Source organism: Heptranchias perlo, unplaced genomic scaffold (genome assembly GCF_035084215.1).
Source record: "Heptranchias perlo isolate sHepPer1 unplaced genomic scaffold, sHepPer1.hap1 HAP1_SCAFFOLD_464, whole genome shotgun sequence".
Lineage (NCBI taxonomy): Eukaryota > Metazoa > Chordata > Chondrichthyes > Hexanchiformes > Hexanchidae > Heptranchias > Heptranchias perlo.
In genome coordinates, this window is record NW_027139478.1 from 114,315 (window position 1) to 141,393 (window position 27,079).

General features: G+C 47.8%; 1 protein-coding gene across 1 annotated transcript in view; it reads right to left on the bottom strand.

Annotated features, from left to right (window-relative positions):
* Nucleotides 1–27,079, bottom strand: part of LOC137313308 (uncharacterized) — a 76,376-nt gene that overhangs the window by 39,577 nt on the left and 9,720 nt on the right. The window contains exons 2-5 of the mRNA XM_067979418.1: nt 25,658–25,875; nt 20,930–21,131; nt 17,196–17,345; nt 12,257–12,697 (exon numbers count right to left, since the gene is read on the bottom strand). Coding sequence (XP_067835519.1) covers nt 12,257–12,697; nt 17,196–17,345; nt 20,930–21,131; nt 25,658–25,875 — 1,011 coding nt within the window. The remainder of the gene's footprint in view (nt 1–12,256; nt 12,698–17,195; nt 17,346–20,929; nt 21,132–25,657; nt 25,876–27,079) is intronic.

Genomic DNA, 27,079 nt, shown 5'->3' on the forward strand with positions numbered 1-27,079 from the left:
TCTCTGTGATTTCTCATTGATCTCTCTCTGTGATTTTCCAATGATCTCTCTCTCTGTGATTTCCAATTGATCTCTCTCTCTCGCAGTGAATTCCCACTGATCTCTCTCTCTCGCAGTGATTTCCCATTGATCTCTCCCTCTCGCAGTGATTTCCCATTGATCTCTCTCTCTCTGTGATTTCCCATTGATCGCTCTCTCTCTGTGATTTCCCATTGATCTCTCTCTCTGTGATTTCCCATTGATCTCTCGCTGCGATTTCCCATTGATCTCTCTCTCTCGCAGTGATTTCCCATTGATCTCTCTCTCTCTGTGATTTCACATTGATCTCTCACTCTCTGTGATTTCCCAGTGATCTCTCTCTCTCTATGTGATTTCCCATTGATCTCTCTCTCTGTGATTTCCCACTGATCTCTCTCTCTCTGTGATTTCCCATTGATCTCCCACTCTCTGTGATTTCCCACTGATCTCTCTCTCTCTCTGTGATTTCCCATTGATCTCTCTCTCTCTCGCAGTGATTTCCCATTGATCTCTCTCTCTCGCAGTGATTTCCCACTGTTCTCTCTCTCTCTCTCGCAGTGATTTCACATTGATCACTCTCTCTCTCTCGCAGTGATTTCCCATTGATCTCTCTCCCTCGCAGTAATTTCCCACTGATCTCTCTCTCTCGCAGTGATTTCCCATTGATCTCTCTCTCTCGCAGTGATTTTCCATTGATCTCTCTCTCTCGCAGTGATTTCCCATTGATCTCTCTCTCTGTGATTTCCCATTGATCTCTCTCTCTCTCTGTGATTTCCCATTGATCTCTCTCTCTGTGATTTCTCATTGATCTCTCTCTGTGATTTCCCAATGATCTCTCTCTCTCTGTGATTTCCCATTGATCTCTCTGTGATTTCCCATTGATCTCTCTCTCTCTGTGATTTCCCATTGATCTCCCTCTCTCTGTGATTTCCCATTGATCTCTCTCTGTGATTTCCCATTGATCTCTCTCTCTCGCAGTGATTACCCATTGATCTCTCTCTGTGATTTCCCATTGATCTCTCTCTCTGATTTCCCATTGATCTCTCTCTCTGATTTCCCATTGATCTCTCTCTCTCTGATTTCCCATTGATCTCTCTCTCTCTGTGATTTCCCATTGATCTCTCTCTCTTGCAGTGCTTTCCCATTGATCTCTCTCTCTCTGTGATTTCCCATTGATCTCTCTCTCTCTGTGATTTCCCATTGATCTCTCTCTCTCTGTGATTTCCCATTGATCTCTCTCTCTCTCTGATTTCCCATTGATCTCTCGATCTCTCTCTCACTCTTGATGGTTTGACTTACAGGGAGAGGTTAGACAGACTGGGACTTTATTCCCTGGAGAGTAGGAGGTTAAGGGGTGATCTTATAGAAGTCTATAAAATAATGAGGGGCATAGATAAGGTCGATAGTCAAAATCTTTTCCCAAAGGTAGGGGAGTCTATAACGAGGGGGCACAGATTTAAGGTGAGAGGGGAGAGATACAAAAGGATCCAGAGGGGCAATTTTTTCACTCAAAGGGTGGTGAGTGTCTGGAACGAGCTGCCAGAGGCAGTAGTAGAGGCGGGTACAATTTTGTCTTTTAAAAAGCATTTGGACAGTTACATGGGGAAGATGGGTATCGAGGGATATGGGCCAAGTGCAGGCAATTGGGACCAGCTTAGTGGTATAAACTGGGCGACATGGACATGTTGGGCCGAAGGGCCTGTTTCCATGTTGTAACTGCTATGATTCTATGATCTCTCTCTCTCTGTGATTTCCCATTGATCTCTCTCTCTGTGATTTCTCATTGATCTCTCTCTGTGATTTCCCAATGATCTCTCTCTCTCTGTGATTTCCCATTGATCTCTCTCTGTGATTTCCCATTGATCTCTCTCTCTCGCAGTGATTTCCCATTGATCTCTCTCTCTGTGTGATTTCCCATTGATCTCTCTCTCTCTGATTTCCCATTGATCTCTCTCTCTCTGATTTCCCATTGATCTCTCTCTCTCTGTGATTTCCCATTGATCTCTCTCTCTCTTGCAGTGATTTCCCATTGATCTCTCTCTCTCTGTGATTTCCCATTGATCTCTTTCTCTCGCAGTGATTTCCCATTGATCTCTCTCTCTCTGTGATTTCCCATTGATCTCTCTCTCTCTCTCACTCTCTCTGTGATTTCCCATTGATCTCTCTCTCTCTCTGATTTCCCATTGATCTCTCGATCTCTCTCTCTCACTCTCTCTGTGATTTCCCATTGATCTCTGACTCTCTCTGTGATTTCCTATTGATCTCTCTCTCACCTGTGATTTCCCATTGATCTCTCTCTCACCTGTGATTTCCCATTGATCTCTCACTCTCTGTGTGATTTCCCATTGATCTCTCACTCTGTGATTTCCCATTGATCTCTCTCTCACTCTCTCTCTGATTTCCAATTGATCTCTCTCTCTCACTCTCTGTCTGATTTCCCATTGATCTCTCTCTGTGATTTCCCATTGATCTCTCCCTCTCTCTCTCTGATCTCCCATTGATCTCTATCGCTGTGATTTTCCATTGATCTCTCTCTCTCTCTGTGATTTCCCATTGATCTCTCTCTCTCTGTGATTTCCCATTGATCTCTCTCTCTCTCTCTGTGATTTCCCATTGATCTCTCTCTCTCTCTCTGTGATTTCCCATTGGTCTCTCACTCTCTCTCTGATTTCCCGTTCATCTCTCTCTCTGTGATTTCCCATTGATCTCTCACTCTCTCTGTGATTTCCCATTGATCTCTCTCTCTCTGTGATTTCCCACTGATCTCTCTCTCTCTGTGATTTCCCACTGATCTCTCTCTCTCTGTGATTTCCCACTGATCTCTCTCTCTCTGTGATTTCCCACTGATCTCTCTCTCTCTGTGATTTCCCACTGATCTCTCTCTCTCTCTGTGATTTCCCATTGATCTCTCTCTGTGATTTCCCACTGATCTCTCTCTGTGATTTCCCACTGAACTCTCTCTCTGTGATTTCCCGTTGATCTCTCTCTCTGTGATTTCCAGTTGATCTCTCTCTCACTCTCTCTGTGATTTCCCATTGATCTCTCTCTCTCTCTCTGTGATTTCCCATTGGTCTCTCACTCTCTCTCTGATTTCCCGTTCATCTCTCTCTCTGTGATTTCCCATTGATCTCTCACTCTCTCTGTGATTTCCCATTGATCTCTCTCTGTGATTTTCCACTGATCTCTCTCTGTGATTTCCCTCTGAACTCTCTCTCTGTGATTTCCCGTTGATCTCTCTCTCTCTGTGATTTCCCATTGATCTCTCTCTCTGTGATTTCCCACTGATCTCTCTCTCTCTCTGTGATTTCCCATTGATCTCTCTCTCTCTGTGATTTCCCACTGATCTCTCTCTCTCTGTGATTTCCCATTGATCTCTCTCTCTCTCTGATTTCCCATTGATCGCTCTCTCTCTGTGATTTCCCATTGATCACCCTCTCTCTGATTTCCCATTGATCTCTCTCTCTCTGTGATTTCCCACTGATCTCTCTCTCTCTCTCTCTGTGATTTCCCATTGATCTATCTCTCTGTGATTTCCCACTGATCTCTCTGTCTCTGTGATTTCCCATTGATCTCTCTCTCTCTGTGATTTCCCACTGAACTCTCTGTGATTTCCCGTTGATCTCTCTCTCTCTGTGATTTCCCATTGATCTCTCTCTCTCTGTGATTTCACATTGATCTCTCACTCTCTGTGATTTCCCAGTGATCTCTCTCTCTCTATGTGATTTCCCATTGATCTCTCTCTCTGTGATTTCCCACTGATCTCTCTCTCTCTGTGATTTCCCATTGATCTCCCACTCTCTGTGATTTCCCACTGATCTCTCTCTCTCTCTGTGATTTCCCATTGATCTCTCTCTCTCTCTCGCAGTGATTTCCCATTGATCTCTCTCTCTCGCAGTGATTTCCCACTGTTCTCTCTCTCTCGCAGTGATTTCACATTGATCACTCTCTCTCTCTCGCAGTGATTTCCCATTGATCTCTCTCCCTCGCAGTAATTTCCCACTGATCTCTCTCTCTCGCAGTGATTTCCCATTGATCTCTCTCTCTCGCAGTGATTTTCCATTGATCTCTCTCTCTCGCAGTGATTTCCCATTGATCTCTCTCTCTGTGATTTCCCATTGATCTCTCTCTCTCTCTGTGATTTCCCATTGATCTCTCTCTCTGTGATTTCTCATTGATCTCTCTCTGTGATTTCCCAATGATCTCTCTCTCTCTGTGATTTCCCATTGATCTCTCTGTGATTTCCCATTGATCTCTCTCTCTCTGTGATTTCCCATTGATCTCCCTCTCTCTGTGATTTCCCATTGATCTCTCTCTGTGATTTCCCATTGATCTCTCTCTCTCGCAGTGATTACCCATTGATCTCTCTCTGTGATTTCCCATTGATCTCTCTCTCTGATTTCCCATTGATCTCTCTCTCTGATTTCCCATTGATCTCTCTCTCTCTGATTTCCCATTGATCTCTCTCTCTCTGTGATTTCCCATTGATCTCTCTCTCTTGCAGTGCTTTCCCATTGATCTCTCTCTCTCTGTGATTTCCCATTGATCTCTCTCTCTCTGTGATTTCCCATTGATCTCTCTCTCTCTGTGATTTCCCATTGATCTCTCTCTCTCTCTGATTTCCCATTGATCTCTCGATCTCTCTCTCACTCTTGATGGTTTGACTTACAGGGAGAGGTTAGACAGACTGGGACTTTATTCCCTGGAGAGTAGGAGGTTAAGGGGTGATCTTATAGAAGTCTATAAAATAATGAGGGGCATAGATAAGGTCGATAGTCAAAATCTTTTCCCAAAGGTAGGGGAGTCTATAACGAGGGGGCACAGATTTAAGGTGAGAGGGGAGAGATACAAAAGGATCCAGAGGGGCAATTTTTTCACTCAAAGGGTGGTGAGTGTCTGGAACGAGCTGCCAGAGGCAGTAGTAGAGGCGGGTACAATTTTGTCTTTTAAAAAGCATTTGGACAGTTACATGGGGAAGATGGGTATCGAGGGATATGGGCCAAGTGCAGGCAATTGGGACCAGCTTAGTGGTATAAACTGGGCGACATGGACATGTTGGGCCGAAGGGCCTGTTTCCATGTTGTAACTGCTATGATTCTATGATCTCTCTCTCTCTGTGATTTCCCATTGATCTCTCTCTCTGTGATTTCTCATTGATCTCTCTCTGTGATTTCCCAATGATCTCTCTCTCTCTGTGATTTCCCATTGATCTCTCTCTGTGATTTCCCATTGATCTCTCTCTCTCGCAGTGATTTCCCATTGATCTCTCTCTCTGTGTGATTTCCCATTGATCTCTCTCTCTCTGATTTCCCATTGATCTCTCTCTCTCTGATTTCCCATTGATCTCTCTCTCTCTGTGATTTCCCATTGATCTCTCTCTCTCTTGCAGTGATTTCCCATTGATCTCTCTCTCTCTGTGATTTCCCATTGATCTCTTTCTCTCGCAGTGATTTCCCATTGATCTCTCTCTCTCTGTGATTTCCCATTGATCTCTCTCTCTCTCTCACTCTCTCTGTGATTTCCCATTGATCTCTCTCTCTCTCTGATTTCCCATTGATCTCTCGATCTCTCTCTCTCACTCTCTCTGTGATTTCCCATTGATCTCTGACTCTCTCTGTGATTTCCTATTGATCTCTCTCTCACCTGTGATTTCCCATTGATCTCTCTCTCACCTGTGATTTCCCATTGATCTCTCACTCTCTGTGTGATTTCCCATTGATCTCTCACTCTGTGATTTCCCATTGATCTCTCTCTCACTCTCTCTCTGATTTCCAATTGATCTCTCTCTCTCACTCTCTGTCTGATTTCCCATTGATCTCTCTCTGTGATTTCCCATTGATCTCTCCCTCTCTCTCTCTGATCTCCCATTGATCTCTATCGCTGTGATTTTCCATTGATCTCTCTCTCTCTCTGTGATTTCCCATTGATCTCTCTCTCTCTCTGTGATTTCCCATTGATCTCTCTCTCTCTCTCTGTGATTTCCCATTGATCTCTCTCTCTCTCTGTGATTTCCCATTGGTCTCTCACTCTCTCTCTGATTTCCCGTTCATCTCTCTCTCTGTGATTTCCCATTGATCTCTCACTCTCTCTGTGATTTCCCATTGATCTCTCTCTCTCTGTGATTTCCCACTGATCTCTCTCTCTCTGTGATTTCCCACTGATCTCTCTCTCTCTGTGATTTCCCACTGATCTCTCTCTCTCTGTGATTTCCCACTGATCTCTCTCTCTCTGTGATTTCCCACTGATCTCTCTCTCTCTCTGTGATTTCCCATTGATCTCTCTCTGTGATTTCCCACTGATCTCTCTCTGTGATTTCCCACTGAACTCTCTCTCTGTGATTTCCCGTTGATCTCTCTCTCTGTGATTTCCAGTTGATCTCTCTCTCACTCTCTCTGTGATTTCCCATTGATCTCTCTCTCTCTCTCTGTGATTTCCCATTGGTCTCTCACTCTCTCTCTGATTTCCCGTTCATCTCTCTCTCTGTGATTTCCCATTGATCTCTCACTCTCTCTGTGATTTCCCATTGATCTCTCTCTGTGATTTTCCACTGATCTCTCTCTGTGATTTCCCTCTGAACTCTCTCTCTGTGATTTCCCGTTGATCTCTCTCTCTCTGTGATTTCCCATTGATCTCTCTCTCTGTGATTTCCCACTGATCTCTCTCTCTCTCTGTGATTTCCCATTGATCTCTCTCTCTCTGTGATTTCCCACTGATCTCTCTCTCTCTGTGATTTCCCATTGATCTCTCTCTCTCTGTGATTTCCCATTGATCTCTCTCTCTCTCTGATTTCCCATTGATCGCTCTCTCTCTGTGATTTCCCATTGATCTCCCTCTCTCTGATTTCCCATTGATCTCTCTCTCTCTGTGATTTCCCACTGATCTCTCTCTCTCTCTCTCTGTGATTTCCCATTGATCTATCTCTCTGTGATTTCCCACTGATCTCTCTGTCTCTGTGATTTCCCATTGATCTCTCTCTCTCTGTGATTTCCCACTGAACTCTCTGTGATTTCCCGTTGATCTCTCTCTCTCTGTGATTTCCCATTGATCTCTCTCTCTGTGATTTCCCACTGATCTCTCTCTCGCTGTGATTTCCCACTGATCTCTCTCTCTCTGTGATTTCCCACTGATCTCTCTCTCTCTGTGATTTCCCACTGATCTCTCTCTCTCTCTGATTTCCCACTGATCTCTCTCTCTCTCTGATTTCCCACTGATCTCTCTCTCTCTGTGATTTCCCATTGATCTCTCTCTCTCTGTGATTTCCCTCTGATCTCTCTCTCTCTGTGATTTCCCATTGATCTCTCTCTCCCTGTGATTTCCCATTGATCTCTCTCTCTCTGTGATTTCCCATTGATCTCTCTCTCTGTGATCTCCCATTGATCTCTCTCTCTCTAGCCCCTCTCTCCCTCTCTCTCCCCCTCTCTCTGTGATTTCCTGTTGATGTCTCTCTCTCTCTCCCTCTCAGTGATTTCCTGTTGATCTCTCTCAATCTCGCCCTCTCTCTCTCCCTCTCTGTGATTTCCTCTTGGTGTCTCTCTCTCTCTGATACTCTCTCCGTCTCCCCCTCTCTGTGATTTCCTCTTGATGTCTCCCCCTCTCTCTCTCCCTCCCTCCATCTCCCTCCCTGTGATTCCCTGTTGATCTCTCCCTCTCTCCCTCCCTCCCACTCTCTCTCTGTGATTTCCTGTTGATGTCTCTCTCTCTCTCCCTCTCTCTCTCTGTGATTTCCTGTTGATGTCTCTCTCTCTCTCCCTCCCTCTCTCTCTGTGATTCACTGTTGATGTCTCTCTCTCTCTCTCCCTCTCTCTCTGTGATTTCCTGTTGATGTCGCTCCCTCTCTCTCTCCCTCTCTCTCTCTCCCTCTCTGCGATTTCCTGTTGATGTCTCTCTCTCTCTCCCTCTCTCTGATTCTCTCTCCCTCTCCCCCTCCCCACTCTCTCTCTCTGTGATTCCCTGTTGATGTCTCTCTTCCTCTCTCTCTGATTCCCCGTTGTCTCTCCTGCCCTTTCTCCCTCTCCCTCTCTCTCCCCTTCTCCCTCTCTCTCTGTGATTCCCTGTTGATGTGTGTCTCTCTCCCTCTCTCTGATTCTCTCTCCATCTCTCTCCCCCCTCTCTTTCTCTCTGTGATTTCCTGTTGATGTCTCTCTCTCCCTCCCCCTCTCTCTCTCCCTCTCTCTCTCTGATTCCCTGTTGATGTCTCTCTCTCCCCCTCTCTCTGATTCTCTCTCCATCTCCCTCCCTCTCTCTTTCTCTCTGTGATTTCCTGTTGATCTCTCTCTCTCTCTCTGTGATTCCCTGTTGCTGTCTCTCTCTCTCTCTCTCCCTCTCATCCTCCCCCTCTCTCTCTGTGATTCCCTGTTGATGTCTCTCTCTCTCTCTCCCTCTCTCTCTGTGATTCCCTGTTGATGTCTCTCTCTCTCTCTCTCTCTCTCCCTCTCACCCTCCCCCCTCTCTCTCTGTGATTCCCTGTTGATGTCTCTCTCTCTCTCTCCCTCTCTCTCTGTGATTCCCTGTTGATGTCTCTCTCTCTCTCTCTCTCTCCCTCTCTCTCTGTGATTCCCTGTTGATGTCTCTCTCTCTCTCTCTCTCTCCCTCTCTCTCTGTGATTCCCTGTTGATGTCTCTCTCTCTCTCTCCCTCTCTCTCTGTGATTCCCTGTTGATGTCTCTCTCTCTCTCCCTCTCTCTCTGTGATTCCCTGTTGATGTCTCTCTCTCTCTCTCTCTCTCCCTCTCTCTCTGTTATTCCCTGTTGATGTCTCTCTCTCTCTCTCTCTCTCCCTCACTCTCTGTGATTCCCTGTTGATGTCTCTCTCTCTCTCTCCCTCTCTCTCTGTGATTCCCTGTTGATGTCTCTCTCTCTCTCCCTCTCTCTCTGTGATTCCCTGTTGATGTCTCTCTCTCTCTCTCTCTCTCCCTCTCTCTCTGTTATTCCCTGTTGATGTCTCTCTCTCTCTCTCTCTCTCCCTCTCTCTCTGTGATTCCCTGTTGATGTCTCTCTCTCTCTCTCTCTCTCCCTCTCTCTCTGTTATTCCCTGTTGATCTCTCTCTCTCTCTCTCTCTGTGATTCCCTGTTGATCTCTCTCTCTCTCTCCCTCTCTCTCTGTGATTCCCTGTTGATGTCTCTCTCTCTCTCTCCCTCTCTCTCTGTTATTCCCTGTTGATGTCTCTCTCTCTCTCTCCCTCTCTCTCTGTGATTCCCTGTTGATCTCTCTCTCTCTCTCTCTCTCCCTCTCTCTCTGTGATTCCCTGTTGATGTCTCTCTCTCTCTCTCCCTCTCTCTCTGTGATTCCCTGTTGATCTCTCTCTCTCTCTCTCTCCCTCTCTCTCTGTGATTCCCTGTTGATGTCTCTCTCTCTCTCTCTCTCTCCCTCTCTTTCTGTGATTCCCTGTTGATCTCTCTCTCTCTCTCTCTCTCCCTCTCTCTCTCTGTGATTCCCTGTTGATGTCTCTCTCTCTCTCTCCCTCTCTCTCTGTGATTCCCTGTTGATCTCTCTCTCTCTCTCTCTCCCTCTCTCTCTGTGATTCCCTGTTGATGTCTCTCTCTCTCTCTCTCTCTCTCCCTCTCTCTCTGTGATTCCCTGTTGATGTCTCTCTCTCTCTCTCTCCCTCTCTCTCTGTGATTCCCTGTTGATCTCTCTCTCTCTCTCTCTCTCCCTCTCTCTCTGTGATTCCCTGTTGATGTCTCTCTCTCTCTCTCCCTCTCTCTCTGTGATTCCCTGTTGATGTCTCTCTCTCTCTCTCTCTCTCTCCCTCTCACCCTCCCCCCTCTCTCTCTGTGATTCCCTGTTGATGTCTCTCTCTCTCTCTCCCTCTCTCTCTGTGATTCCCTGTTGATGTCTATCTCTCTCTCTCTCTCTCCCTCTCTCTCTGTGATTCCCTGTTGATGTCTCTCTCTCTCTCTCTCTCTCCCTCTCTCTCTGTGATTCCCTGTTGATGTCTCTCTCTCTCTCTCCCTCTCTCTCTGTGATTCCCTGTTGATGTCTCTCTCTCTCTCCCTCTCTCTCTGTGATTCCCTGTTGATGTCTCTCTCTCTCTCTCTCTCTCCCTCTCTCTCTGTTATTCCCTGTTGATGTCTCTCTCTCTCTCTCTCTCTCCCTCACTCTCTGTGATTCCCTGTTGATGTCTCTCTCTCTCTCTCCCTCTCTCTCTGTGATTCCCTGTTGATGTCTCTCTCTCTCTCTCCCTCTCTCTCTGTGATTCCCTGTTGATGTCTCTCTCTCTCTCTCTCTCTCCCTCTCTCTCTGTTATTCCCTGTTGATGTCTCTCTCTCTCTCTCTCTGTGATTCCCTGTTGATCTCTCTCTCTCTCTCCCTCTCTCTCTGTGATTCCCTGTTGATGTCTCTCTCTCTCTCTCCCTCTCTCTCTGTTATTCCCTGTTGATGTCTCTCTCTCTCTCTCCCTCTCTCTCTGTGATTCCCTGTTGATCTCTCTCTCTCTCTCTCTCTCCCTCTCTCTCTGTGATTCCCTGTTGATGTCTCTCTCTCTCTCTCTCTCTCTCCCTCTCTCTCTGTGATTCCCTGTTGATCTCTCTCTCTCTCTCTCTCCCTCTCTCTCTGTGATTCCCTGTTGATGTCTCTCTCTCTCTCTCTCTCTCCCTCTCTTTCTGTGATTCCCTGTTGATCTCTCTCTCTCTCTCTCTCTCCCTCTCTCTCTCTGTGATTCCCTGTTGATGTCTCTCTCTCTCTCTCCCTCTCTCTCTGTGATTCCCTGTTGATCTCTCTCTCTCTCTCTCTCCCTCTCTCTCTGTGATTCCCTGTTGATGTCTCTCTCTCTCTCTCTCTCTCTCCCTCTCTCTCTGTGATTCCCTGTTGATGTCTCTCTCTCTCTCTCCCTCTCACCCTCTCTCTCTGTGATTCCCTGTTGATGTCTCTCTCTCTCTCTCTCCCTCTCTCTCTGTGATTCCCTGTTGATCTCTCTCTCTCTCTCCCCCTCTCTCTGTGATTCCCTGTTGATGTCTCTCTCTCTCTCTCCCTCTCTCTCTGTGATTCCCTGTTGATGTCTCTCTCTCTCTCCCCCTCTCTCTGTGATTCCCTGTTGATGTCTCTCTCTCTCTCTCTCTCTCCCTCTCTCTCTGTGATTCCCTGTTGATGTCTCTCTCTCTCTCTCTGTGATTCCCTGTTGATGTCTCTCTCTCTCTCTCCCTCTCTCTCTGTGATTCCCTGTTGATGTCTCTCTCTCTCTCTCCCTCTCTCTCTGTGATTCCCTGTTGATGTCTCTCTCTCTCTCTCTCTCCCTCTCACCCCCCTCTCTCTCTGTGATTCCCTGTTGATGTCTCTCTCTCTCTCCCCCTCTCTCTCTGTGATTCCCTGTTGATGTCTCTCTCTCTCTCTCTCTCTCTCCCTCTCTCTCTGTGATTCCCTGTTGATGTCTCTCTCTCTCTCTCCCTCTCTCTCTGTGATTCCCTGTTGATGTCTCTCTCTCTCTCTCTCTCCCTCTCACCCTCCCCCCTCTCTCTCTGTGATTCCCTGTTGATCTCTCTCTCTCTCTCTCTCTCCCTCTCTCTCTGTGATTCCCTGTTGATCTCTCTCTCTCTCTCTCTCCCTCTCTCTCTGTGATTCCCTGTTGATGTCTCTCTCTCTCTCTCTCTCTCTCCCTCTCTCTCTGTGATTCCCTGTTGATGTCTCTCTCTCTCTCTCCCTCTCACCCTCCCCCCTCTCTCTCTGTGATTCCCTGTTGATCTCTCTCTCTCTCTCTCTCTCCCTCTCTCTCTGTGATTCCCTGTTGATGTCTCTCTCTCTCTCTCTCTCTCCCTCTCTCTGTGATTCCCTGTTGATCTCTCTCTCTCTCTCTCTCTCTCCCTCTCTCTCTGTGATTCCCTGTTGATGTCTCTCTCTCTCTCTCTCTCCCTCTCTCTCTGTGATTCCCTGTTGATGTCTCTCTCTCTCTCTCTCTCCCTCTCACCCTCCCCCCTCTCTCTCTGTGATTCCCTGTTGATCTCTCTCTCTCTCTCTCTCTCCCTCTCTCTCTGTGATTCCCTGTTGATCTCTCTCTCTCTCTCTCCCTCTCTCTCTGTGATTCCCTGTTGATGTCTCTCTCTCTCTCTCTCTCTCCCTCTCTCTCTGTGATTCCCTGTTGATGTCTCTCTCTCTCTCTCCCTCTCTCTCTGTGATTCCCTGTTGATGTCTCTCTCTCTCTCTCCCTCTCTCTCTGTGATTCCCTGTTGATCTCTCTCTCTCTCTCTCTCTCTCCCCCTCTCTCTCTGTGATTCCCTGTTGATGTTTGCCCCTCTTTCTGTGATACTCACCCTGTGCACCTGTTCCCGGTTCCTGGAATCTCTGCTGCTCTCTGCGCTCCTGCCCTGCGGCCTGTGATCTCCCTTCCTGCCAATGCTGAGGATTAGGTTCACCCTGCCCCCCAGCGGTGCCAGCCCCGGCCGCCCGGTCACAACCAGGGGGACGTTGGGTGGCTCGAGTACCAGCGTCTCCTCCAGGGGTTCCGAGTGGGGGAAGGCCTCCTCACTGTCCGTCTCCCTCGGCCTCGAGGCGATCTCGGAGAGCTGGACCTCGTCAGATAGCCTGAACATCTCGGCGAGCAGCCTGTCCGAGGGACTCTCCGTACCCCCAGTCTCTGCCCCGGGCTGGGGTAACTGTGTGGAGCTTCCCACGCTAATCTCCACCGTGTACCCACCTCGCTGCCGGGTTTCGGGAACGCTGCTGTCCTCTGTGGTCTCCGTCGAAGGGGAAACCTGCAGAACAATAATCAAAACTTTTCAGTCACCGAATCAGACTCTGATTGAAACAGTTCTCTCGCCGGTCAGTGGTGGGGGCAAGCCTGAGCCATCCCTCCCACTGGAACGGGTCTGGAGCAGTGGGTGGGGAGCACCCCCCGTGTCCCTGCTCTGTACTCCCCAGCCCATGAGACTCTCCCCGAGGAGTGGAAACTCAGCATCTTCCTGGTGAGATTAACACTGCAGTGCTCAGCTCTTGCCACCAGATGGTGGCAGCGCTCCATGGAAAATCCACCAGTACAACGGCGAGCAGGGGAGATCTTAACTTTGAGTGATCGTGAGGAACAGGCGATAGTGTAAAATTATTGATAGTGTAAAACGGGTGACAGGGTAAAATTGGTGATGGTGTAAATGGGCAATAATGTAGAATGGGTGATAGTGTAAATTTGGTGATAGTGTAAATGTGCAATAGTGTAGAATGGATGATAGTGTAAATTTGGTGATAGTGTAAATGTGCAATAGTGTAGAATGGGTGATAGTGTAAATTTGGTGATAGTGTAAATGAGCAATAGTGTAGAATGGGCAATAGTGTAAATTTAGTGATAGTGAAGAATGGGTGATAGTGTAAATTTGGTGATAGTGTAAATGTGCAATAGTGTAGAATGGGTGATAGTGTAAATTTGGTGATAGTGTAAATGTGCAATAGTGTAGAATGGGCGAGAGTGTAAATTTGGTGATAGTGTAGAATGGGTGATTGTGTAAATTTGGTGATAGTGTGGAATGGGTGATAGTGTAAATTTGGTGATAGTGTAGAATGGGCGATAGTGTAGAATGGGCGATAGTGTAAATTTGGTGATAGTGTAAATTTGGTGATAGTGTAGAATGGGTGATAGTGTGGAATGGGTGATAGTGTGGAATGGGTGATAGTGTAAATTTGGTGATAGTGTAGAATGGGCGATAGTGTAGAATGGGCGATAGTGTAAATTTGGTGATAGTGTAGAATGGGTGATTGTGTAAATTTGGTGATAGTGTAGAATGGGTGATAGTGTGGAATGGGTGATAGTGTAAATTTGGTGATAGTGTAGAATGGGCGATAGTGTAAATTTGGTGATAGTGTAGAATGGGCGATAGTGTAGAATGGGCGATAGTGTAAATTTGGTGATAGTGTAGAATGGGTGATAGTGTAGAATGGGTGATAGTGTAAATTTGGTGATAGTGTAGAATGGGTGATAGTGTGGAATGGTTGATAGTGTAAATTTGGTGATAGTGTAGAATGGGCGATAGTGTAGAATGGGTGATAGTGTAAATTGGGTGATAGTGTAGAATGGGCGATAGTGTAAATTTGGTGATAGTGTAGAATGGGCGATAGTGTAGAATGGGCGAGTGTAAATTTGGTGATAGTGTAGAATGGGTGATAGTGTGGAATGGGCGATCGTGTAAATTTGGTGATAGTGTAGAATGGGCGATAGTGTAAAATGGGTGATAGTGTGAATTTGGTGATAGTGTAGAATGGGCGATAGTGTAAATTTGGTGATAGTGTAGAATGGGCGATAGTGTAGAATGGATGATAGTGTAAATTTGGTGATAGTGTAAATGTGCAATAGTGTAGAATGGGTGATAGTGTAAATTTGGTGATAGTGTAAATGTGCAATAGTGTAGAATGGGCAATAGTGTAAATTTGGTGGTAGTGTAGAATGGGTGATAGTGTAGAATGGGCAATAGTGTAAATTTAGTGATAGTGAAGAATGGGTGATAGTGTAAATTTGGTGATAGTGTAGAATGGGCGATAGTGTAGAATGGGCAATAGTGTAAATTTGGTGATAGTGTAAATGTGCAATAGTGTAGAATGGGTGATAGTGTACATTTGGTGATAGTGTAAATGTGCAATAGTGTAGAATGGGCGATAGTGTAAATTTGGTGATAGTGTAGAATGGGTGATAGTGTAAATTTGGTGATAGTGTAGAATGGGTGATAGTGTGGAATGGGTGATAGTGTAAATTTGGTGATAGTGTAGAATGGGTGATAGTGTAAATTTGGTGATAGTGTAGAATGGGCGATAGTGTAGAATGGGCGATAGTGTAAATTTGGTGATAGTGTAGAATGGGTGATAGTGTGGAATGGGCGATCGTGTAAATTTGGTGATAGTGTAGAATGGGCGATAGTGTAGAATGGGTGATAGTGTGAATTTGGTGATAGTGTAGAATGGGCGATAGTGTAAATTTGGTGATAGTGTGGAATGGGTGATAGTGTAGAATGGGTGATAGTGTAAATTGGGTGATAGTGTAGAATGGGCGATAGTGTAAATTTTGTGATAGTGTAGAATGGGCGATAGTGTAAATTTGGTGATAGTGTAGAATGGGTGATAGTGTAGAATGGGTGATAGTGTAAATTGGGTGATAGTGTAGAATGGGCGATAGTGTAGAATGGGCGATAGTGTAAATTTGGTGATAGTGTAGAATGGGTGATAGTGTGGAATGGGCGATAGTGTAAATTTGGTGATAGTGTAGAATGGGTGATAGTGTAAATTTGGTGATAGTGTAGAATGGGTGATAGTGTAAATTTGTTGGTAGTGTAGAGTGGGTGATCGTGTAAATTTGGTGATAGTGTAGAATGGGTGATAGTGTGGAATGGGCGATAGTGTAAATTTGGTGATAGTGTAAATGTGCAATAGTGTAGAATGGGTGATAGTGTAAATTTGGTGATAGTGTAAATGTGCAATAGTGTAGAATGGGTGATCGTGTAAATTTGGTGATAGTGTAAATTTGTTGGTAGTGTAGAGTGGGTGATCGTGTAAATTTGGTGATAGTGTAGAATGGGCGATAGTGTAGAATGGATGATAGTGTAAATTTGGTGATAGTGTAAATGTGCAATAGTGTAGAATGGGTGATAGTGTAAATTTGGTGATAGTGTAAATGTGCAATAGTGTAGAATGGGCAATAGTGTAAATTTGGTGGTAGTGTAGAATGGGTGATAGTGTAGAATGGGCAATAGTGTAAATTTAGTGATAGTGAAGAATGGGTGATAGTGTAAATTTGGTGATAGTGTAGAATGGGCGATAGTGTAGAATGGGCAATAGTGTAAATTTGGTGATAGTGTAAATGTGCAATAGTGTAGAATGGGTGATAGTGTACATTTGGTGATAGTGTAAATGTGCAATAGTGTAGAATGGGTGATAGTGTAAATTTGGTGATAGTGTAGAATGGGTGATAGTGTGGAATGGGTGATAGTGTAGAATGGGTGATAGTGTAAATTTGGTGATAGTGTAGAATGGGCGATAGTGTAGAATGGGCGATAGTGTAAATTTGGTGATAGTGTAGAATGGGTGATAGTGTGGAATGGGCGATCGTGTAAATTTGGTGATAGTGTAGAATGGGCGATAGTGTAGAATGGGTGATAGTGTGAATTTGGTGATAGTGTAGAATGGGCGATAGTGTAAATTTGGTGATAGTGTGGAATGGGTGATAGTGTAGAATGGGTGATAGTGTAAATTGGGTGATAGTGTAGAATGGGCGATAGTGTAAATTTTGTGATAGTGTAGAATGGGCGATAGTGTAAATTTGGTGATAGTGTAGAATGGGTGATAGTGTAGAATGGGTGATAGTGTAAATTGGGTGATAGTGTAGAATGGGCGATAGTGTAGAATGGGCGATAGTGTAAATTTGGTGATAGTGTAGAATGGGTGATAGTGTGGAATGGGCGATAGTGTAAATTTGGTGATAGTGTAGAATGGGTGATAGTGTAAATTTGGTGATAGTGTAGAATGGGTGATAGTGTAAATTTGTTGGTAGTGTAGAGTGGGTGATCGTGTAAATTTGGTGATAGTGTAGAATGGGTGATAGTGTGGAATGGGCGATAGTGTAAATTTGGTGATAGTGTAGAATGGGTGATAGTGTAAATTTGTTGGTAGTGTAGAGTGGGTGATCGTGTAAATTTGGTGATAGTGTAGAATGGGTGATAGTATAGAATGGGTGATAGTGTAAATTTGGTGATAGTGTAGAATGGGTGATAGTGTAAATTTGGTGACAGTGTAAATTTGGTGATAGTGTAGAATGGGTGATAGTGTTAATTTGGCGATAGTGTAGAATGGGTGATAGTGTCGAATGGGCGATAGTGTAAATTTGGTGATAGTGTAGAATGGGCAATAGTGTAAATTTTGTGATAGTGTAGAATGGGCGATAGTGTAGAATGGGCGATAGTGTACATTTGGTGATAGTGTAGAATGGGCGATAGTGTAAATGTGCAATAGTGTAGAATGGGCGATAGTGTAGAACTGATGATCGTGTGGAACGGGCCGGTCTGGGCCTATATGTGACTCCAGTCCCACACCAATGTGGTTGACTGTTAACTGCCCTCTGAAGTGGCTCAGCGAGACACTCAGTTGTAACAAACCACCACCTTTGGTTCGAGTGGAAGGCCCACCACCACCGTCTAAATAACGTGACGAAGGACGGGCAATAAATGCCGGCCTTGCCAGCGATGCCCACAGCCCAAGAATGAATAAAGATCCAGCACTCACCAGGTTGGAGTGAAGGTTTGAAGCTGGAGTCTGCCTGGATTGAGAATCAGCAGGTTCTCCCTCCCTCTTCCTCCTTTGCTCTTTCTGCGATTGCCAGCACACCAGGATCCACACCAGCATGCTCTTCAGCTCCTGCAGCCTCTCCTTGATCTGGAGGACAGAGACGAGACCAACTCAGAGTAGGGCGAGGGACACTCGGCTCATCCTGGTGGCTCTGAGGTACACCTGGCACTTACAGCAATCCTGGCCATCACTGCCTGCTCTTTGTTCCTCTTGCCTATGACCGGAGACTTAATCCTCTACACCTTGAGCCAAGTTACGTGTGAGTAAGGGACGTGGTACGTCCTTCGTAGCAAGGCCTGTGAGTAAGAGACAAGGTACGTCCTTCTTAGCAAGACCTGTGAGTAAGAGACAAGGTACGTCCTTCTTAGCAAGACCTATGAGTAAGAGACGTGGTACGTCCTTCGTAGCAAGGCCTGTGAGTAAGAGACAAGGTACGTCCTTCTTAGCAAGGCCTGTGAGTAAGAGATGTGGTACGTCCTTCGTAGCAAGGCCTGTGAGTAAGAGACAAGGTACGTCCTTCTTAGCAAGGCCTGTGAGTAAGAGACGTGGTACGTCCTTCTTAGCAAGACCTGTGAGTAAGAGACGTGGTACGTCCTTCGTAGCAAGGCCTGTGAGTAAGAGACAAGGTACGTCCTTCTTAGCAAGACCTGTGAGTAAGAGACAAGGTACGTCCTTCTTAGCAAGACCTGTGAGTAAGAGACGTGGTACGTCCTTCGTAGCAAGGCCTGTGAGTAAGAGACAAGGTACGTCCTTCTTAGCAAGGCCTGTGAGTAAGAGACGTGGTACGTCCTTCTTAGCAAGGCCTGTGAGTAAGGGACGAGGTACGTCCTTCTTAGCAAGACCTGTAAGGGACGCGGTACGTCCTTCTTAGCAAGACCTGTGAGTAAGGGATGAGTTACGTCCTTCTTAGCAAGGCCTGTGAGTAAGGGACGAGGTACGTCCTTCTTAGCAAGACCTGTAAGGGATGTGGTACGTCCTTCTTAGCAAGACCTGTGAGTAAGGGATGAGGTACGTCCTTCTTAGCAAGGCCTGTGAGTAAGAGACAAGGTATGTCCTTCTTAGCAAGGCCTGTGAGTAAGAGACGTGGTACGTCCTTCTTAGCAAGACCTGTAAGGGACGCGGTACATCCTTCTTAGCAAGACCAGTGAGTAAGAGATGAGGTACGCCCTTAGCAAGATCTGTAAGGGACGAGGTACGTCCTTCTTAACAAGACTTGTGAGTAGGAGACAAGGTGCATCCTTCTTAGCAAGACCTGTAAGGGATGTGGGACGTCCTTCTTAGCAAGGCCTGTGAGTAAGAGACCAGGTACGTCCTTCTTAGCAAGACCTGTGAGTAAGGGACGAGGTACGTCCTTCTTAGCAAGACCTGTGAGGGACGTGGTACGTCCTTCTTAGCAAGACCTGTGAGTAAGAGACGAGGTACGTCCTTCTTAGCAAGGTCTGTGAGTAAGGGATGAGGTACGTCCTTCTTAGCAAGGCCTGTGAGTAAGGGACGAGGTACGTCCTTCTTAGCAAGACCTGTAAGGGATGTGGTACGTCCTTCTTAGCAAGGCCTGTGGGTAAGAGACAAGGTAGGTCCTTCTTAGCAAGGCCTGTGAGTAAGAGACGTGGTACGTCCTTCTTAGCAAGACCTGTAAGAGACGCGGTATGTCCTTCTTAGCAAGGCCTGTGAGGAAGGGACGAGGTACGTCCTTCTTAGCAAGGCCTGTGAGTAAGGGACGAGGTACGTCCTTCTTAGCAAGACCTGTAAGGGATGTGGCACGTCCTTCTTAGCAAGACCTGTGAGTAAGAGACGAGGTACGTCCTTCTTAGCAAGGCCTGTGAGTAAGGGACATGGTACGTCCTTCTTAGCAAGGCCTGTGAGTAAGGGACGAGGTATGTCCTTCTTAGCAAGACCCGTGAGTAAGGGACGAGGTACGTCCTTCTTAGCAAGACCCGTGAGTAAGGGACGAGGTACGTCCTTCTTAGCAAGACCCGTGAGTAAGGGACAAGGTACGTCCTTCTTAGCAAGACCCGTGAGTAAGGGACGAGGTACGTCCTTCTTAGCAAGACCCGTGAGTAAGGGACGAGGTACGTCCTTCTTAGCAAGGCCTGTGAGTACGAGACGAGGTACGTCCTTCTTAGCAAGGCCTGTGAGTAAGAGACGTGGTACGTCCTTCGTAGCAAGGCCTGTGAGTAAGGGACGAGGTATGTCCTGAGCAAGACCTGTAAGGGATGTGGTACGTCCTTCTTAGCAAGGCCTGTGGGTAAGAGACAAGGTAGGTCCTTCTTAGCAAGACCCGTGAGTAAGGGATGAGGTACGTCCTTCTTAGCAAGATCTGTGAGTAAGGGACGAGGTATGTCCTGAGCAAGACCTGTAAGGGATGTGGTACATCCTTCTTAGCAAGACCTGAGAGTAAGAGACAAGGTACGTCCTTCTTAGCAAGACCTGTGAGTAAGAGACAAGGTACGTCCTTCTTAGCAAGACCTGTAAGGGATGTGGTACGTCCTTCTTAGCAAGGCCTGTGAGTAAGAGACAAGGTACGTCCTTCTTAGCAAGGCCTGTGAGTAAGAGACGTGGTACGTCCTTCTTAGCAAGACCTGTGAGTAAGGGACGAATACGTCCTTCTTAGCAAGACCTGTGAGTAAGGGACGAGGTACGTCCTTCTTAGCAAGATCTGTGAGTAAGGGACGAGGTATGTCCTGAGCAAGACCTGTAAGGGACGTGGTACGTCCTTCTTAGCAAGACCTGAGAGTAAGAGACAAGGTACGTCCTTCTTAGCAAGACCTGTGAGTAAGAGACGCGGTAGGTCCTTCTTAGCAAGGCCTGTGAGTAAGGGACGAGGTACGTCCTTCTTAGCAAGACCTGTAAGGGATGTGGTACGTCCTTCTTAGCAAGACCCGTGAGTTATGGACGAGGTACGTCCTTCTTAGCAAGGCCTGTGAGTAAGGGACGAGGTACGTCCTTCTTAGCAAGACCCGTGAGTAAGGGACGAGGTACGTCCTTCTTAGCAAGACCCGTGAGTAAGGGACGGGGTACGTCCTTCTTAGCAAGACCCGTGAGTAAGGGACGAGGTACGTCCTTCTTAGCAAGACCCGTGAGTAAGGGACGAGGTACGTCCTTCTTAGCAAGACCCGTGAGTAAGGGACGAGGTACGTCCTTCTTAGCAAGACCCGTGAGTAAGGGACAAGGTACGTCCTTCTTAGAAAGGCCTATGAGCAAGGGATGAGGTACGTCCTTCTTAGCAAGGCCTGTGAGTAAGGGACGAGGTACATCCTTCTTAGCAAGGCCTGTGAGTAAGGGACGAGGTACGTCCTTCTTAGCAAGACCCGTGAGTAAGGGACGAGGTACGTCCTTCTTAGCAAGACCCGTGAGTAAGGGACGAGGTACGTCCTTCTTAGCAAGACCCGTGAGTAAGGGACGGGGTACGTCCTTCTTAGCAAGACCCGTGAGTAAGGGACGAGGTACGTCCTTCTTAGCAAGACCCGTGAGTAAGGGACGAGGTACGTCCTTCTTAGCAAGGCCTGTCATTCCTAAAATGTGGAGCCCAGGATTGGACACAATCCTCGAGCTGAGATTGAGAGTTTTCTGGGCGCCTGCACCGGGCACACTAGTGGGGGTTTCTGAATGTTTTCCCACAGGACAGAATATACGTCAGGAGACCCCGGTTTGGGCCAAAGGGCAGGACTTACCGTCACCGAGGCCCGATGCTCCTCCTCGACCAGCTTTAGCCCCGCCTTCACCAACTCTTCGAATTCCTCAAACTTCTGCTCAATTGTCCTGTCCAGATCTTCACCGACCGTCGTCTTCATCTTCAGCCGCTCCTCCCCTGACTTCGCCACAGTCAACGGGCCATCTGAGAAGATGGAAGACCTCGTACCCTCCGTCCAGGAGCTAAACGCAAAACAAAACACCAAGAGGAGTCATCTCTGAGGGCCAAACCTTCGCCCGGGGGTAAAGCTCCAAACGGGGCAGGGGTGGGGGAGGGAGGAGGAACTTTTCTTCCGTGTATCCAGACTAGTGGAATGTTGGCCTTTATCTCGGGGGCTGGAATACCAAGGGGAGGAAGTGATGGTTACAGGTGTACAGAGCGCTGGTTCAACCCCATCTGGAGAACTGGGCATCGCATCTCAGGAAGGGGTGCAGCAGAGAGTCACCAAAAGGGTTAAATTACGAGGACAGGTTCCATAGACTGGGCTTGTATTCCCTCGAGTTTGGAAGATTAAGGGGTGATCTAATCGAGGTGTTTAAGATGATTAAAGGATTTGATAGGGTCGATCGAGAGAAACTATTTCCTCCGGTGGGGGGAGTCCAGAACGAGGGGGCAGAACCTTAAAATTAGAGCCAGGCCGTTCAGGGGTGATGTCAGGAAGCACTTCTTCACACAAAGGGGAGTGGGAATCTGGAACTCTCTCCCCCAAAAAAGGCTGTGGATGCTGGGGGTCAATTGGAGCTTTCAGGACTGAGATCGATAGATTTTTGTTAGGTCAGGGGATCGAGGTATGGAGTGAAGGGGGGGAAATGGAGTGGAGGTACAGATCAGTCATGATCTGATACAATGGTAGAGCAGGCTCGAGGGGCTGAATGGGCCTCCTCCTGTTCCTATGTAACAGGCTCGAGGGGCTGAATGGGCCTCCTCCTGTTCCTATGTAACAGGCTCGAGGGGCTGAATGGCCTCCTCCTGTTCCTGTGTAACAGGCTCGAGGGGCTGAATGGCCTCCTCCTGTTCCTATGTAACAGGCTCGAGGGGCTGAATGGGCCTCCTCCTGTTCCTATGTAACAGGCTCGAGGGGCTGAATGGCCTCCTCCTGTTCCTATGTAACAGGCTCGAGGGGCTGAATGGCCTCCTCCTGTTCCTATGTAACAGGCTCGAGGGGCTGAATGGCCTCCTCCTGTTCCGATGTAACAGGCTCGAGGGGCTGAATGGCCTCCTCCTGTTCCTATGTAACAGGCTCGAGGGGCTGAATGGCCTCCTCCTGTTCCTATGTAACAGGCTCGAGGGGCTGAATGGCCTCCTCCTGTTCCGATGTAACAGGCTCGAGGGGCTGAATGGGCCTCCTCCTGTTCCTATGTAACAGGCTCGAGGGGCTGAATGGGCCTCCTCCTGTTCCTATGTAACAGGCTCGAGGGGCTGAATGGCCTCCTCCTGTTCCTATGTAACAGGCTCGAGGGGCTGAATGGCCTCCTCCTGTTCCTATGTAACAGGCTCGAGGGGCTGAATGGCCTCCTCCTGTTCCTATGTAACAGGCTCGAGGGGCTGAATGGGCCTCCTCCTGTTCCTATGTAACAGGCTCGAGGGGCTGAGTGGCCTCCTGTTCCGATGTAACAGGCTCGAGGGGCTGAATGGGCCTCCTCCGGTTCCTATGTAACAGGCTCGAGGGGCTGAATGGCCTCCTCCTGTTCCTGTGTAACAGGCTCGAGGGGCTGAATGGCCTCCTCCTGTTCCGATGTAACAGGCTCGAGGGGCTGAATGGGCCTCCTCCTGTTCCTATGTAACAGGCTCGAGGGGCTGAGTGGCCTCCTGTTCCTTTGTAACAGGCTCGAGGGGCTGAATGGCCTCCTCCTGTTCCTATGTAACAGGCTCGAGGGGCTGAATGGCCTCCTCCTGTTCCTATGTAACAGGCTCGAGGGGCTGAATGGGCCTCCTCCTGTTCCTATGTAACAGGCTCGAGGGGCTGAATGGCCTCCTCCTGTTCCTATGTAACAGGCTCGAGGGGCTGAATGGCCTCCTCCTGTTCCTATGTAACAGGCTCGAGGGGCTGAATGGCCTCCTCCTGTTCCTATGTAACAGGCTCGAGGGGCTGAATGGCCTCCTCCTGTTCCTATGTAACAGGCTCGAGGGGCTGAATGGCCTCCTCCTGTTCCTATGTAACAGGCTCGAGGGGCTGAATGGCCTCCTCCTGTTCCTATGTAACAGGCTCGAGGGGCTGAATGGCCTCCTCCTGTTCCTATGTAACAGGCTCGAGGGGCTGAATGGCCTCCTCCTGTTCCTATATAACAGAGTCGAGGGGCTGAACGGCCTTCTCCTGTTCCTATGTAACAGGCTCGAGGGGATGAATGGCCTCCTCCTGTTCCTATGTAACAGGCTCGAGGGGCTGAATGGCCTCCTCCTGTTCCTATGTAACAGGCTCGAGGGGATGAATGGCCTCCTCCTGTTCCTATGTAACAGGCTCGAGGGGCTGAATGGCCTCCTCCTGTTCCTATGTAACAGGCTCGAGGGGCTGAATGGGCCTCCTCCTGTTCCTATGTAACAGGCTCGAGGGGCTGAATGGCCTCCTCCTGTTCCTATGTAACAGGCTCGAGGGGCTGAATGGGCCTCCTCCTGTTCCTGTGTAACAGGCTCGAGGGGCTGAATGGGCCTCCTCCTGTTCCTATGTAACAGGCTCGAGGGGCTGAATGGCCTCCTCCTGTTCCTATGTAACAGGCTCGAGGGGCTGAGTGGCCTCCTGTTCCTATGTAACAGGCTCGAGGGGCTGAATGGGCCTCCTCCTGTTCCTATGTAACAGGCTCGAGGGGCTGAATGGGCCTCCTCCTGTTCCTATGTAACAGGCTCGAGGGGCTGAATGGCCTCCTGTTCCTATGTAACAGGCTCGAGGGGCTGAATGGGCCTCCTCCTGTTCCTATGTAACAGGCTCGAGGGGCTGAATGGCCTCCTGTTCCTATGTAACAGGCTCGAGGGGCTGAATGGGCCTCCTCCTGTTCCTATGTAACAGGCTCGAGGGGCTGAATGGGCCTCCTCCTGTTCCTATGTAACAGGCTCGAGGGGCTGAGTGGCCTCCTGTTCCTATGTAACAGGCTCGAGGGGCTGAATGGGCCTCCTCCTGTTCCTATATAACAGGCTCGAGGGGCTGAATGGCCTCCTCCTGTTCCTACATTATTAAACGACCACATATATATAGTCCAATATCCAGTTCTGGGCACCATAATTTAGGAAGGATGTGGAGAGCTTCGAGAGGATTCAGAAGGGATTTACTGGAATGGTTCCAGGGATGAGGGACTTCAGTTATGTGGAGAGACTGGAGAAGCTGGGGTTGTTCTCCTTAGAGCAGAGAAGGTTAAGGGGAGATTTGATAGATGGGTTCAAAATCATGAAGGCTTTTAAAAGAGTAGAGAGGAAGAAACTGTTTCCAGTGGCAGAGGGTCAGATGCTGCTTGGATGATGAGAGTCTAAACGGGGTAGAGGAGCAGAGGGATCTGGGGGGACAGATACACAAATCACGAAAAGCAGCGACGCAGGTTAATAAAGGCAAATCCAGCACTGGGGTTCATTTCTAGGGGAATAAAATTGAAAAGCAGAGAAGTTATGTTAAACTTGTAGAGAACCTTGGTTAGACCACACTTGGGGTACTGTTAACAGTTTTGGTCTCCATATTATAAAAAGGATATAGAGGCACTGGAGAAGGTGCAAAAAAGATTTACTAGGATGATGACAGAACTGAGGTTATACCTATCAGATTGAACAGGCTGGGGCTTTTTTCTCTGGAAAAGAGAAGACTGAGGGGTGACCTGATAGAGGTCTTTAAGATTATGAAAGGGGTTTGATAGGGTAGACGTAGAGAAGATGTTCCCACTTGTGGGGCAGACCAGAACTAGAGGCCATAAATATAAAATAGTCGCTAATAAATCCAATAGGGAATTCAGGAGAAACTTCTTTACCCAGAGAGTGGTGAGAATGTGGAACTCACTCCCACAAGGAGTAGTTGAGGTGAATAACACAGATACATTTAAGGGGAAGCTCGATAAACACATGAGGGAGAAAGGAATAGAAGGATATGCTGATAGGGTGAGATGGAGTCGGGAGGGAGGAGGCTCAGGTGGAGCATAAATGACCAGTTGGGCCGAATGGCCTGTTTCTGTGCTGTAGTTTCAATGTAAATACCACAGGTCACAGATTTAAGGTAATTGGCAAAAGAGCCAGAGGGGGAGATGAGGAAACATTTTTTTACACAGCGAGTTGTAATGATCTGGAATTCACTGCCTGAAAGGGCGGTGGAAGCAGATTCAATAATAACTTTCAAAAGGGAATTGGAGAAATACTTGAAGGGAATAAATTTGCAGGGCTATGGGGAAAGGGAGTGGGACTAATTGGATAGTCCTTTCGAAGAGCCAGCACAGGCACGATGGGCCAAATGGCCTCCTTCCGTATCGTACGAATCTATGATTCCATGAACTCTGGTAATAAGATGTGGTGGAGGGTGTAGCATTAGACATATGCCCGTACGCACTCCTGACAACTTATAAATTCGCATGAGGGACATTTTCACCTTCAGTGGGGTTGAGACTAGAGGGGCTGAATGGCCTGCACCTGTTCCTATGTTATTCAGGACGATATGAGCCACACTGGGCCAGGCCAGGATTTCTGTGATGGTCAGGCGCTGTTATATAAATGATGGACGTGTTGGCCGAGCGATCCCACTTACATCATGGCGAGGTAGCTTCTGAAGAAGGTCTCCAGTGTGGACACCTGACGAAGCCTGGCCCTGTTCTCCGTGTTCCTACCTGCCAGCTCCTCGCTGGCCTGCAGGGTGCCCTCGATCTCCTGCCCCAGGCGCCGTGCCAAGCCAGGGCACCGCCCCACCAGTCGATAGGCCTTCTCTCTCATCTCGCCCGCCTCTCCCTGCACGCAGGCCGCGGCCAGCTGTTTCAAACAAGAGAGAGGCGTTAGCACTACGTAGAATCACAAAGCACAGGAGGAGGCCATTCGGCCCATCGTACCTGTGCTGGCTCGTTGAAAGAGCTATCCAATCAGTCCCATTCCCCTGCTCTTTCCCCGTAGCTCTGTAAATGTTTAACCTTCAAGTATTTATCCAATTCCCTTTTGAAAGTTACTATTGAATCTGCTCCCACCGCCCTTTCAGGCAGTGAATTCCAGATCAGAACAACTCGCTGCGTAAAATAAAATCTCCTCATCTCCCCTCTGGTTTATTTTTCCCGATCACCTTAAATCTGTGTCCTCTGGTTACCGACCCTTCTGCCACTGGAAACAGTCTCTCCTTATGTCAGAACCATTCATGATTTTGAACACCTCTATCAAATCTCCCCTTAACCTTCTCTGCTCTAAGGAGGAGAACCCCAGCTTCTCCAGTCTCTCCACAGAACTGTAGTCCCCGGTATCATAGAATCATAGAAAGGTTACAGCAAGGAAGGAGGCCATTTAGCCCATCGAGTCCGTGCCGGCTCAATGCAGGAGCAATCCAGCTAGTCCCACTCCCCCGCCCTATCCCCATAGCCCTGCAAAGTTTTTTCCTTTCAAGTACTTATCCAGTTCCCTTTTGAAGGCCATGATTGAATCTGCCTCCACCACCCCCTCGGGCAGTGCATTCCAGATCCTAACCACTCGCTGTGTAAAAAAGTTTTTCCTCATGTCACCTTTGGTTCTTTTGCCAATCACCTTAAATCCATGTCCTCTGGTTCTTGACCCTTCCACCAATGGGAACAGTTTCTCTCTCTCTACTCTGTCTCGACCCTTCATGATTTTGAACACCTCTATCAAATCTCCTCGCAACTGTCTCTGTTCCAAGGAGAACAACCCCAGCTTCTCCAGTCTATCCACGTAACTAAAGTCCCTCATCCCTGGAATCATTCTAGGAAATCTCTTCTGCACCCTCTCTAAGGCCTTCACATCTTTCCTAAAGTGCGGTGCCCAGAACTGGACACAATACTCCAGTTGTGGTCGAACCAGTGTTTTATAAAGGTTCATCATGACTTCCATACTTTTGTACTCTACGCCTCTATTTATAAAGCCCAGGATCCCATATGCTTTTTTAACCACTTTCTCTACCTGCTCTGCCACTGTCAACAATTTGTGTACATAAACCCCCAGGTCTCTCGTTCCTGTACCC